This window comes from Lontra canadensis, unplaced genomic scaffold, assembly GCF_010015895.1.
Source record: "Lontra canadensis isolate GAN:19392208 unplaced genomic scaffold, GSC_riverotter_1.0 scaffold9, whole genome shotgun sequence".
Taxonomy (NCBI): domain Eukaryota; kingdom Metazoa; phylum Chordata; class Mammalia; order Carnivora; family Mustelidae; genus Lontra; species Lontra canadensis.
Window position 1 is genome coordinate 17209372 of NW_022631003.1, and position 13467 is coordinate 17222838.

Consider the following 13467-nt stretch of genomic DNA (forward strand, 5'->3'; position numbering starts at 1 on the left):
TAAATAAAATCTACAAAAAACCAAAAAAACCTTCTTCTTTAGTTCCAAATCTTCTCCTTTTCATAGCAAGTCTTCATACTATACCTGGCTCCCAATTAGTCAGTTTGCTGCATCATATCCACTTAGATGCATGCTGGTCTAATTTATTATTTTTTTCTGTAAAATTTTGAATAAATCACAAAAGCCTAGAACATATGTGATGAAGTTTTAGGTAAGCCACAGTCTTCAAAATATGCTGAGGAAATGCCAGAACCATTGCAGAGAGGAAATAAGTGCCCAGCAAAGGAAGAGACTGTGGTTGTCCTTCCATAACTGCTTTTCTTTGATGCATAAAAATAATTTATAGGTCTGTACACAACCCTTGGCAGATTGCACCAAATGTGTCTAGAATGCAAACACAGAATCATCCTTGTTCTATCCACCAATAATAAATATTTAAAACCTTTATCTCTATTATTTTCTCTACTGTCACAACAGAAATAGTATCTTTGCTCCTATAAAAAGCAAACTCAGCCTCTTGTACTCTGAAACCCATTTACTCTTGACTTCTCAAAACACTATTGAATTATTCTTTTTCCACACTTCCCTGAAGTATCAATTTTTTCCTTTTCAATGATTCATTTCTATTACCATAAAAATGTTCTAGGACTCACTATATTTTTAAAAAAACTCCCATGACCAGACATATTCCTCTAGCTACTATCCCATTATTCTTCTCAGAGTATACTTGTCAAAAGATTTGGCTAAGTATACACTCTCAAATGCTTCACCTTCTGTTCTCTTTTCATTATGTTTTCTCTTCTCTTCATAAAATAAGTTCTGATCAATGTTACTAATGATTCTACCTTGCCATATTCAATGGCCATTTTGCTATACTTGTGTTTCTTGAACTTTGAGCAGCATTTAACACAGTTGACCACCTCTCATTTATTACAAAATTTCTTCTGTGGATTTCTGAACTTGTCTTTGTATTTCTTCTTCCATCCATAGCTAACCCTTCTCAATCTTACCTACTGGCTTCCATCCCTCACATTTTTTTTTTTAAAGATTTTATTTATTTACTTGACAGATAGATGTCACAAGTAGGTGGAGAGACAGGCAGAGGTGGCAGGGAGTGGGGAGCAGTCTCCCACTGAGCAGGGAGCCCCATGTGGGGCTTGATCCCAGGACCCTGAGATCATGACCCAAGCTGAAGGCAGAGGCTTAACACACTAAGCCACCCGGGCATCCCACAGTCCCTCTGTTTTAGCTCCAACTGTCAAAGTTCCTCAAGGGGCAGGACTCATCCCACTTTAAGCACTTTCTAGAGCTCATTCTGCTTCACTACAGTTCTTTTTCCTGACTTCTGGTACAAATATCTCTCTGCCTATATGACATTTCCCTCTGGATATCTAATAGGCATCTCAAACTTATGTCCAGAATCAGATCATTCTTTTTCCAATTATGTCTCCTCAATTTTTTACTCCCAAGTCTTCTCTATTTCAGTGGAGTACAAGGGATTTAAATTTTAGGACAGTGAACTTATTCTGTATGATATTATAATGGTGGATTCATGATATTATGTTTAAGTCAAAACCCACAGAACTTTATGGCAGAGTGAACCTTGATGTATGCAAATTAAAAAAGTAATTTTGGAGGCTATGGTACTTCAGCATAAAATGCAAAAACTGCTAAACTACTCTGACTGTATTGAAGTGGTATGAAGCAGCCTCACTGAAGGGTGTGGAGATAAAGTCTATGTAATCTTAGAAATGTGTCATCTTAGCTTGTAAGACTAGTAACAAAAGGAACTGTACATAGCACTGTCAATGGTAATTTCCCACAGGGTATGGAATAAAAATCCTAAAACCACAAAATATATATACTGGAATTGAATAATTAAGTAAATGAATGGTGATGGTGGTAGCCATGGTTCTCATTACTGGAACAGGAAGTAATAGAAATGCAAGGGTAAGGGTTAACATGATCCATGTTATAATTTATTAAAGTTGGAGACATCAGTGTGAACTCATGGAACCAACTGAAGGAGTTCCAATGACCAAAGCTGGGACAATGGGAATAACAAAATAAATAAAGTAGTATTGGATTATAACAGAAAATATCAAATAAATATGAATCAGTTTTACTGATATAAATGCTTGATAAAGAAGTAAATGGGAGATTAGACAAAAATCACCTGTAGAAGATTTCTAAATAATTCATGTAGAAACTCTGTTGTGAAAGAGAAATGGTATAACTCTACATTTTTTTTTAAGATTTTATTTATTTATTTGACAGAGAGAGACACAGCGAGAGAGGGAACACAAGCAGGGGGAGTGGCAGAGGGAGAAGCAGGCTTCCTGCTGAGCGGGAAGCCCGATGTGGGGCTCAATCCAATCCCAGGACCTTGGGTTCATGACCTGAGCCAAAGGCAGACACTTGACAACTGAGCCACCCAGGCACCCCTAACTCTCCACTTCTTAAATGTGGGCTGCACATATTAACTTCCTTTCAAGGGTACAGTATGGAAGTGGAGGGAAAAAGAGTAACATTATAGTACATAAACAACAAACACTACTACAGTCAAGTGATCAAAATTAACATCAGTGATAAGGCATGTTGGTAGTATGCACTCTTTATAAATTGTGATAAGAATGTCAACTCTTCTCTGTGATCTTCCTCCAAAAAACTACCCTAAGTGTAATGATGAGAAAAACATCAGACTACCCTGATTTGAGAATATTCTACAAGCTATCTGACCCACACTTCTTGAAACTGTAAATAAAACCAAAACCAAACATCAAAAAACAAGGAAAGAGTGAGATACTGTCAGCCAAGATTATCCGAAAAGACATGAAGAATAAAGGTACTGTGGTATCCTGAATGTGGTCCTTGAATAGAAAAATGTATTCAGGAAAAACTAAGAAAAGGTGTTAGTTGAAAAATGAATTAAGTAAAGACTTTAATTAATAGTAATGCATGAATATTGATTCATTAATTTTGACATACCATACTAATGTAACATGGTAATCATAGGAGAAATTGGGTATGATGTATATGGGAACTTTCTCTACTACTTTCACAGTTTTTCTGCCAGTCTAAAACTATCCTAAAAGGAATAGATTATTTAAAAAAGATGAAGCTCAACTCACTCATGAATCACATCCTTTGTGGTTTTCAGTATTGGGTTTATTTCAATGCCACAGTTTGTAGAGACTGATTCTGCTTTTGATCAGGTAATCTCTCTTTCCATCTCATTCAAATATGGATTATTCTATTTACAGGATGTTTGGACAGACGCAGAACACAGAGAGATCAATGATGCAGAAGCCAAGAAAGCATTCCTATCTTTGCCAACACAAATGGGCATGCAAAGGTAAGGACCCATAACCCTCCATTAGACCACAGATTGTAATACAGTCAGAATTTTCTGTGGGTCTTTTAATCCTAGACTTTTAATGAGAACTTTTAAGGACTTCAACTAGAATCTGTTAATCAGAAAATGTTTTATCTTACTTTTAAATGATGTTTATATAGATCTTGTTAAATTGAATGTAATGGGTCAGATTTGATTTGACCAGGGTTGAAGATTTTGAAAGTGTTATAATGCTATTTTATTAAAGCAAAGTATGTAATTATAAAGGTTAGCATCTGAGGTTTGTTTCATGAATTGATATAAATATAAAACTCCTATTTCAAATAAGGTTTGAGAAGATGGCTGCAATACTCAGTCTTGCTTATGTTTCTCTTTTTGGCACTCATTTTTACTATTATTCAATTATTTTGGCATTACTTGTATTTTGCCTTCCCAGGCTTTATTCCCATTGAATAATATCTGTGTGATTCAGAAAAGACCTAAATGAAGGTAGTTGACAAATTTCAGTGGCAATTGTTTGAATAACCAGCTGATCAACTAATAATCCACCAATTTCATTGTTTGTGAATTGTAGTTTTTGAATGGAAGTGTTACATAAGAAGGATATTTAATAAATAGGAAATAAAACATATTAACCTCGTAGCATCAATAAATCCAATTCTTTAAAGATAATTAAGTATGGGTTCATCTCAAGGTAATTTAAACAGAGATTGTATGTTTCTTCCCCTACTTAAGAAAATGTGCACCCTCAGAATTTTACATTTCTGTGACGCATTTCAAGTTTGTTTTAAGTGCTTAAATGTTTCAGAAGGAAAAATTATTTATTACAGATTACCCTAAATGTCCCAAGTGGCATCGCACTGCTCTGAGACTAAGCTGTACTGTGCTGGTTATACTTATTGCTGCAGTAATAGGACTAACTACTTGGGGTGAGTAAATTGAGAGCTGTATGTTCAACTAGAGAAGTTTACCTTTATTTCTCGAACTTTTCCAGAATCATCTTTCACACTTACCTAACATATCCTTTCATTATTACTTAACTACATTAGTAATAAATGACACAGTTGATGATTTGTAGTGAGTACTTTTTTATATGAGTACTTTTCCCCCCCTATACAGAGGAGACAACAAACTTAGAAATTTAGAAGCCTATTATGCTTATAATTTTAATTAATTCATAAATTGTGTGGGTTTGGCAGTCGTAATTCTATGAAGTGAAGTTTTATATTTTGGTAAAAGCACTTACTTTTATGGAAGTTGATTATTTGGCCCTTAAATAAAATTTTTGGACTTTAGAAGTAATTTGATATTTTGAAGTTTTGACAAAATTTATCAGTTGCTTGAAAATTTAAGGCCAATTTAACTTGAATCATTCCTAAAATGAGCTCTACTTCAAGAAGAGCTATGGGTAATTATATGTTATTGTTTCTGTTTGTTGTGACCTTCTTTTTTTCTTTTTTCAAGGTAGGGGAGGGTTTCAGAGGGAGAGGAAGAGAGAGAATTTTAAGCAGGTTCCACACTCAGGACAAAGCTCTATATGGGGCTTGATCTCACAACCCTGAGATCATGACCTGAACGGAAATCAAGAGTCAGACACTTAACTGATCGAGCCACCCAGGTGCCCCTCTTGTGACCTTCTATGTGTTAGAAATTGAGATAAACATTTTACATACGTTACTTTTTAGTCTGGAGACAACTCTAAGTTTGTTAAACATTTTCCCCTTTTATATGTGAGTGAACTGAGAAACAGAAAATCTACGTAACCTGTTCAAGATCATGCCAAACAGACACAAATTTCAACGTATTTTTAATTTTACTTAGATGATTTTTTATTGTTTTTTTTCTACTTACTTTTTCATAAGTAGAAATCTACTGAGTTTCTAAGTTTATTCATCTTTTTGATTATTTTATTATTTTTATTATTTTTATTTATATTTATTTGATTTGATTTTATATTTATTTGATTTATTTGATTTTTTTTATTTATATTTATTTGATTAAATTATAGGGTTGAAATCCTATAGACAGATTCATCAGCCACCAGTGTGTGCATTCATTTGTAGTTTTGTTTTAATGGATAATTAAAAGGCACAAGCTTATATCTGTAGAAATCTAATTAGTGTTACTACTTTCCTTCACTTAATAGTAAGTCGCCTAAGTAGCAAGAATGGAACCAAAGATTGCGATTGTATAAATATTTCTCCCAGGAAACAGCAGAACAATACAAACTTCACAAGTAAGTGGTTATATTTCATTGTATTGTAGAGGAGGAAAAGCTTTTCCTCTACCCTCTTAAGTTTGGTACCAGGGTGCCTGTGAATTAAACTGTCAAAAGATCAAGTAATAGGAAGAAAAGGTTTATTTGCAAACAAAAGAAGTAGCTTGCTCTACCCGGTTTCAGTGAAAGGTTTATACACCTAGCTTAGAAGGAGAAAGTGAAGGGGAAGAAGTGGCTTCTCTGGGAAAAACAAATATATTTCTTTAGGAAAGAAAAATGGCCTCTTCAGGAGAACAAAGTGGAGATAATAAAGTGAATAATAGTGTCTGTATACACAGGTGCGCGTAGTCTTTCCTTCTTTGTAGTCACAAAATTCCTCCAGAAAGGGGATTTATGGTAGAGTTCTTAGTCATCTTTTTTTTTTTTTTTTTTTTTTTTTCTGGGAGTAAACCACTCCAAAGAGGAATTTATGACAACTTCCAATTTCAGAAGATTCTATTTTTAGTCAGATAGGGAAGCTTAGAGGAGATTTCTTCCTGAACCTGTTGATTATATTAGGCATATACAAAATATAGAAAGTCACTAACTCCTAATACCTTCACCAGTAATAGGAGGTTTTCAGGCAAAACACAGGGTGTGGTTGTTGTAAAGATTTAAATCCATGCCTTCTCCTTCAATAAGTTTTCTAGAGATTTTGGTCATCCTCTTCTTCTTGTTATGAGTGGAAGGACACCCTTACAAATGGAGATTTCCCTTGTAACTGTAACTGTCTCTTACAAAAGGATAATTTCTACTAGGCTTTTAGAACTTCTGTGTCTGCATTTTCTTAAAAACAGCCATCTCAGCATAAACCTCATGCCAAGGAGAGATATTTCGGGGTGGTATATTTTGCTCTCCTTTGGCACTCTTGGGCTTCAAACTCTCCAGTGACTTTCTATAGTCTAAGGGCTATAAATCTCAGGACTGTAAGTCTAAGCATTTTAACATTGTCTCCCTCTGGGACTTGATTTCCTACAATTGCAGTCTCATTTCTCACAATGCAACTCTCCCCTTTGTGCCTTAGGCTTCAGCAAAACAAATCTCAATATGGTAATAAAATGCAAGTAGTCTCTCATCCTCAATTCTTTGTTCATTACTGATCCAATCCATTTCTTTTGGATATTTATCTCTCTGTTGCGACTTGTACTCTCTGAACCCTTCTAACACACACATAAACACACAAACACACACACACACACACACACAGAGTTCAGACTATAACGCAGATATAATCTGGTAAAACTACACATAGTTGGTTTTAGTTACATTTCTCATATAATAGGAAATTAAAAATAAAATTACATACATTGGATATGTATATGTTTTAAAGTAAAAACTTTGTAAACTGGTTCTCACTTTGTCCTTTTATAAAAATTAGCGTTTATTTTTTTCTTACTTATCAATGCTTATTGTAGAATAAGAAAATTAACTTTTTCTCCCAAGTTACAACTATTTTCTAAGTAAAAAATTAGCCCAAACTATAAAGTTTTGCATGGTCGAAATACCATGAATTATGCCAAAATATATGTTTAGACCTTAGGTTAAGTTTGGATAACTAATAAATGCATTCTAATTAAATATCGATGGTCATAGAGAGTGATAGAAAATAGCATGAAAAATATAACCAATGTGTATGCTTATGTTGGCACTTTTCCTTAAGACTTAAGTCTTTATATAACATCTCTGTAATAGGTCAACTCATTGTTTCTCCATTATGGACATTTCTATATTGCTCCCCATATATTAGTCTTCTGGGTTCCTCTAGACCACTTGGAAGCCTTTCTACCATGAGGGTCCCAGAACTAAAGAACTCAAAAATTATTTGCTGTTTTCATCTCATTGTCTTTGGCATATCAATAATAGTCTCCCACATTCTAAATAACCATACTTTCCAGTGGATGAATTTCTTTCCACTTTACCGCACTGACAAGAGCCTGGGTTTCTTTATTGCTGTAATATGTGAATTTCAGGCAAAAAAAATAGAAGAGTCAAGTAAATGATTCATGTTTTGTTTTAGAGAACAAATGCTACCACAGCAAAAGTCATGTCACAATAAACATCTAAATAAGCACAAGACCTTAAAGTCATTTATTTCTGTCAATAATTTACAATACCAAATTTCAGTAAAATGAAAATTTGTCCCTAGCTTTAGTCTGAAGTGTGTTTTGAAGTATTTTTCCTGACCAGTGTAGTTAAATCTAGTTCATTAATATTTCAATGCCCATGTTGTTATGACTTATAAAACAAAATGCTCTGGGAAGAGTGTTGCAAAAATCAGGGTAGTTTGCTGATTCAAAACAGAAACTTAGTATATGAAATTTTCCCCAAGTAATATGATTACTCCTACCATCCCTCAAAAACCTTTACCAGTGATAACTAACTTTTGTACAGAGTATTTTATAATTTACATTTTCATTTCATTTTATTTAATATATCAGACAAGTTTGCACACAAATTTGTGGGTATTTTAAAATATGCAATACTTAAGATATACAAAAGTTTAAATATTTATTTATTTATTTGACAGAGATCACAAGTAGGCAGAGAGAGGAGGAAACAGGCTCCCCGCGGAGCAGAGAGCCCGATGCGGGGATCGATCCCAGGACGCCGGGATCATGACCTGAGCCGAAGGCAAAGGCTTTAATTCACTGAGCCACCCAGGAGCCCCAAAAGTTTAAATAGAATGCAATCAATACTTATGTATCTATCACTCAGCTTAAAATATAAGAAATTATTAGTTCACTTGAAACCTGTGTATACCTATTTTTGAAGATAAGTTTATTTTAATACCTATTTCAAGTTTTTCCTTTTCAGAGATACATGGCAGGCTATTGGGGTCATGGTGAACAGTTTGCTTTACAAAGTTAATAATAAAGCATATTATGAAATACATATATTTTTTGCACCAACAAGGGACTATGAAAAGGATATATATGTACTATTTTTTTCCACAGCAGTTTTCTCCTGATGCCTTTTAGAATCTCCTTTATAGTTTAAGTTTCCTTATGTCTTACCACTTACTATATTGGCAGTATTAGTTATAACCTTGAGTAAATTCCTTAACCTTTACATTTGTCTCCCCCTTTATACTTAAGTTTACTTCACCTTAACTTTAGTATCTTTATTTAAAAAATAAGGAATACAAAATTAATAATTTTATGTATCTTATACGTTTCTTCTAAGGAAAAACATTTCACAAATCTGTGAGCATGACAGGAAATTGTTTGACATGTGGTAATTACTCAGTAATTATGAATACTACTGGCATTTATTTCTTCTAAAGACTATTCATCAGTGGAAAGGGAGTTCTTTTCTTAGAAGTGGGACAAATCTTTACTTTTAAGGGAAAAGTTTACAAGATTAGTGCAAACAATTTTTTGATATTCAAACCTTGCTTTTCTCCTATTTCTTCCTATTTTTGCATTTCAGCAAAACCAAAGCTAAATTTATGTCCTAATAACTGGCTGCAGAAAAAAGGGAAATGCTATAATTTTTTTAAAAACTTTAAATCATGGACCGATAGCCAAAAATCCTGTTTAATAATGAAATCACATCTCTTGATGATCCAAGACAAGGCTGAACTGGTAAGAGCTAATTTGCTACGAAAATTAGCCCTTCTAAAGCTGAAAGAAATAAGTAGGTTTTTAAAAAGATGTATTTCTTATTTATTTGAGAGTGAACTAGAGCAGGGGAGTGAGAGAGAGAGAGAGAGAGAAAGTGAGAGCGAGCTTGAGCAGGGAAAGCGGCAGAGGGAGAGGGAGAAGTGGACTCCCCACTGAGCAGAGAGCCCGATGCAGTGCTCAGTCTCCCGACCCTGGGATGATGACCTGAGCTGAAGGCAGAAGGTTAAGGGACTGAGCCACCGAGGTGCCCCCCAAAGTAGGTTTTATAATAAAAGAATTATACTGCTCATAATTATGGCCATTTATTGAATTCCTAGCAGATGCTAGGCACTGTGGTAGGCATGCTATGAATGTTATCAAATTTAGTGCTCACAATAACTTTGAGATAAGCAGTATTTCCCCTATTTCCAGAAGAATCTTCAGAACTTGGCAGGTTGTAAAACTTGCCTGTTTCACTCAGCATATGAATGACAAAGCTGGGATATCAATGCCATCCTTCCACAAGACTTCTTGGAAAGAAAGACTCTCTTGGCACATTTTCAGTATCTGGCAATATCCTGAGTACCTTGGGTGGGGAAGATGGGCTCTTTAGTTTTGCTCGTGGGTAGGATACCGTAGGTACCGTGTCCCCAAGACTGCACATTGGCAACAGCACGCTGGCAATAGTTCTTGCTCCTTCAAGCCGACCTATTTTTCCCTAGATTTGCCTTTACATCCTCTTTGAGCCCCCTCAGCAGTTGCTGTTCGACCACCATCCCCATGAATTCCATTCAGCACCACATGCCTGCACATAATATATGAGTCATGAGTTGTGAAATCCGTCCCATATCGGTTTCCTTCCCTAAATACATAGAAACTTCTTAAGGCTTCTTAAGATTTTCCTGAATAAGGAGATAAATATCAAGACTTAAGTTTGGACCAAAGTCAGAAGAGGCTATTTTAATAGGGTTTAACTCCATCTTCTCTTAGGATTTCATACAGAATAATATACAAGATGGAATCTATTTTTGGATTGGGTTGAACATCACACACCCACAAAAGACATGGACCTGGCTGGGAGGCACTCCATTGAATGTACAGTTGTGAGTATTTAACATTTGAGTCTCTCAGCAGCCGGTTTCTCCTGAGAGTTGCCTAAAACCCCAGATAGCCAAATGGTTCTATAGACTGCAGACTTTGACCTTTGTTAATGTGTGAACGATTAGGAAATTTGCCTTAGAGAAATGAAGTCTGCTAAGAGAATTTATTTTCTTATTTGAGCTTTGAATTTATCTATAATACTAGAGGTAGAAATGGAAAATTGTAGGTAATGAAAATTCTCCAAATTTCATTTCTTTGAAGTATTAAAAGTTTACCAAACAATCCTTATTTTGATTAGTAGGAAGACTTCAATTATTGGGAAATATTATGGAATATTTTGTACATAATACAAATATCATTTGACTCTTTTTAAATACTGTCACTCAGTCAGCATTATGTGTATCTACTATTATGTACTTCATTCATTTCTGTTTGAATTCCATGGATAGAGAGTGCTAAAATCTTTGGAGGTTAGGCATTAATCCCCAAAACACAGGCAGAAGCTCCTGGGGGTCCAGGGTGAAACTTTCTACTCTAGACATCCAGGTTTCAGGAATTATCAAAAGTTAATTATACTTCTTGAAAATGTGGAATTTTGTTGTGTCTTTCAAAGAGATGTGAAGTTAAGGGGATTTAGGAAGACTATAGATGCTTTGGAGTGATAGACTGGGTGAGAGTAGGGGGAAAAATGCTCTGAAACAGAAAAAGTCACCCTACAAATGAATATTTTTATCCAGAGACTACTTACAATATTTCTTGTTAAAATTTAAACTCCATACCCACCCATGCCATCATACTCTTTGTATATCAAACACTAAATTAATTTTAAAACTTACCATACTTAACATTGATTCTTTTTTTCTTTTTTAAGATTTTATTTATTTATTTATTTGGCAGAAAGAGAGACAGAGAGAGAGCACAAGTAGGCGCAGTGGCAGGCAGAGGGAGAGGGAGAAGCAGGCTTCTCAATAAGCAGAGAGCCCAATGCAGTACTCGATCCCAGGACCCCGGGATCATGACCTGAGCTGAAGGCAGATGCTTAACCAATTGAGCCACACCCAGACATCCCAGCTTTGATTATTTTTAATAGAAATGCATCACCATATTTTTAAAGTGATGCTGTCAACCCACTTGCAAACTTGCTTAGAATTATTAATTTTCCAGTCTTGCTTTTAAAATTGAGGTTTTTTTTTTTTCTGATTTTTTTAAGGTGCCTTGTGGCTTATTTGTTTAAGACAAAAGAAGTTGGCTTAAAATATGGAAAAATAAACAAAAATATGGAAAAACAGAACTTAGGGGAGTTTTTCTTCTTTTGTGTACAGGGTAAAGTATTTGGATATACCCACATATACACAAATGTGTGGAAATTCCCTTGCTGAGGTGTCTATATGAGTTTAAAACATTTAAAAGTGAGGAAGACTTTAACTCCTTCCCTCATACTGTCTGGGGTTACTGTTGCCACATTTAACATGTACAGTGTAGATATACCATTCTTTCTTAGGATCTCTTATAGAAGTAAGGAGGCTTCTTATAGGCAAACAGTGAAGGAATTTTTTTTTTTTAAAGGTTTTATTTATTTGACAGACAGAGATCACAAGTAGGCAGAGAAGCAGGCAGAGAGAGAGGAGAAAGCAGGGTCCCTGCTGAGCAGAGAGCCTGATGCGGGGCTCGATCCCAGGACTCCGGGATCATGACCCGAGCCGAAGGCAGAGGCTTTAACCCACTGAGCCACCCAGGCGCCCCATGAAGGAATATTTTTAAAAGGTGTGACACTTGGGATTTGGGTCAGGAAAATGACAAGGGTAATAGTTTAATTTTCTACAGAAAATTGATTTAATACTTTTTGAAAAACATACATATTTTTAGATGTGTTGATATTTCTAAATCTTTCCATTCCATTGTTGCAGATATTCAAAAAATTGAATCGAGAATCTTTGGAGTAATAAAATGAATTTTTCTCCTAAAAGGGCAGGACTGTCCTCTGTCTTAATCCATTTGGGCTACTATGACAAAATACCACAGATTGGGTAGCTTACAAGCAACAGAATTTTATTTCTTACTCTTCTGGAAAATGAGTCTCCAAGATCAAGGCCTCAGCATGGTCATGTTTTGGTGAGGGCCCTCTTCCTGGTTTGTAGCCATGTGAGAACATAGTGGAAGGGGTTAGGGATCTCTCTGGAGTCTTTTTAATAAAGAATTAATGAGGGTTCCACCTCATGATTTAAATGCCTCCCAAAGGCCCCACTTCCTAATTCATCACTTTTATGGGTTATGATTTTTAACATATGAATTTTGGGGGGAACACAGACTTTTAGACCATACCAGATAACAGTCTTCTAAGATCTTTAATTTTGTATGATCACATGGAACTGGGAAATCAGTGCTTCTCATTCACATTTTTATTTTAATTCCATACAGCCTTTCCATTTAAAAATGACCATTTTTGTTTAAGAAACTATTTGGAGCAACTACCTTCATTAAAGTAATTTTTTAACAGGTGTTCTTTGTCTGAGAGAAAACATACAAAATACACACAGTTATGTTTTCACCTGAATGAGAACAGAATGTTTAACTTTTCCACAGATTTCAAGTCCTGGGCCAGGCTGAAGATAATGCCTGTGCTGTGATAACAAAGAAGGGTGTGTTTTCCGAAAAGTGTTGCAATCAGAGTTACCGGATTTGTCAACGCGTGCTTTCTGCAGACACTGACCTCTAAACTGATCCCAGTTTATCCTTCCTGTAAAAACCATTCACAAGGACTTTTTAATTTATGTATTTTGTTGAAACACATTATTTTTACAACAAATATGGTGATAATGATGATAATGGTGTTGATTTGTGTCACTCTCAATTTGGGCAATCAGCCTTAACTCATCGCCCTAGCTCTACCCGGTCACTGGTGCTATATTTCCACAGTTATCTCCTGTGCATTATGGTGGCTATTTTAGACACAGCTGTCCCTTTGTCTACTCAATAGTTCTGTCCCCGGGGCACCTGGGCAGCTCAGTCTGTTAAGCTTCCAGGTCTTGGCATTGAGCTCTGTGCTGGTGGAGGGAGGAGTCAGCCTGGGATTCTTTCTTTCTCCCTCTTCCTCTGCCCCTCCTCCTACTCTAAAAAGTTGATTAACTAATAAATAAATAAATTAATTAATT

General features: G+C 35.4%; 1 protein-coding gene across 2 annotated transcripts in view; it reads left to right on the forward strand.

Annotated features, from left to right (window-relative positions):
• The window catches only part of LOC116866182 (killer cell lectin-like receptor subfamily F member 2), a 31306-nt gene extending 18168 nt beyond the window's left edge, over positions 1-13138 (forward strand). Inside the window, exons 2-7 of one of the 2 annotated variants that reach the window (XM_032854943.1) lie at positions 3264-3355; positions 4186-4284; positions 5502-5591; positions 9042-9196; positions 10205-10317; positions 12899-13138. In XM_032854943.1, the coding sequence (XP_032710834.1) occupies positions 3265-3355; positions 4186-4284; positions 5502-5591; positions 9042-9196; positions 10205-10317; positions 12899-13031 (681 nt within the window). In that variant the 5' untranslated portion in view covers position 3264 and the 3' untranslated portion in view covers positions 13032-13138. Of the gene's footprint in view, positions 1-3260; positions 3356-4185; positions 4285-5501; positions 5592-9041; positions 9197-10204; positions 10318-12898 lie in introns of both variants that reach the window. The other variant, XM_032854942.1, reaches the window with a different exon arrangement.
• Positions 13139-13467: the final 329 nt, after the last annotated feature.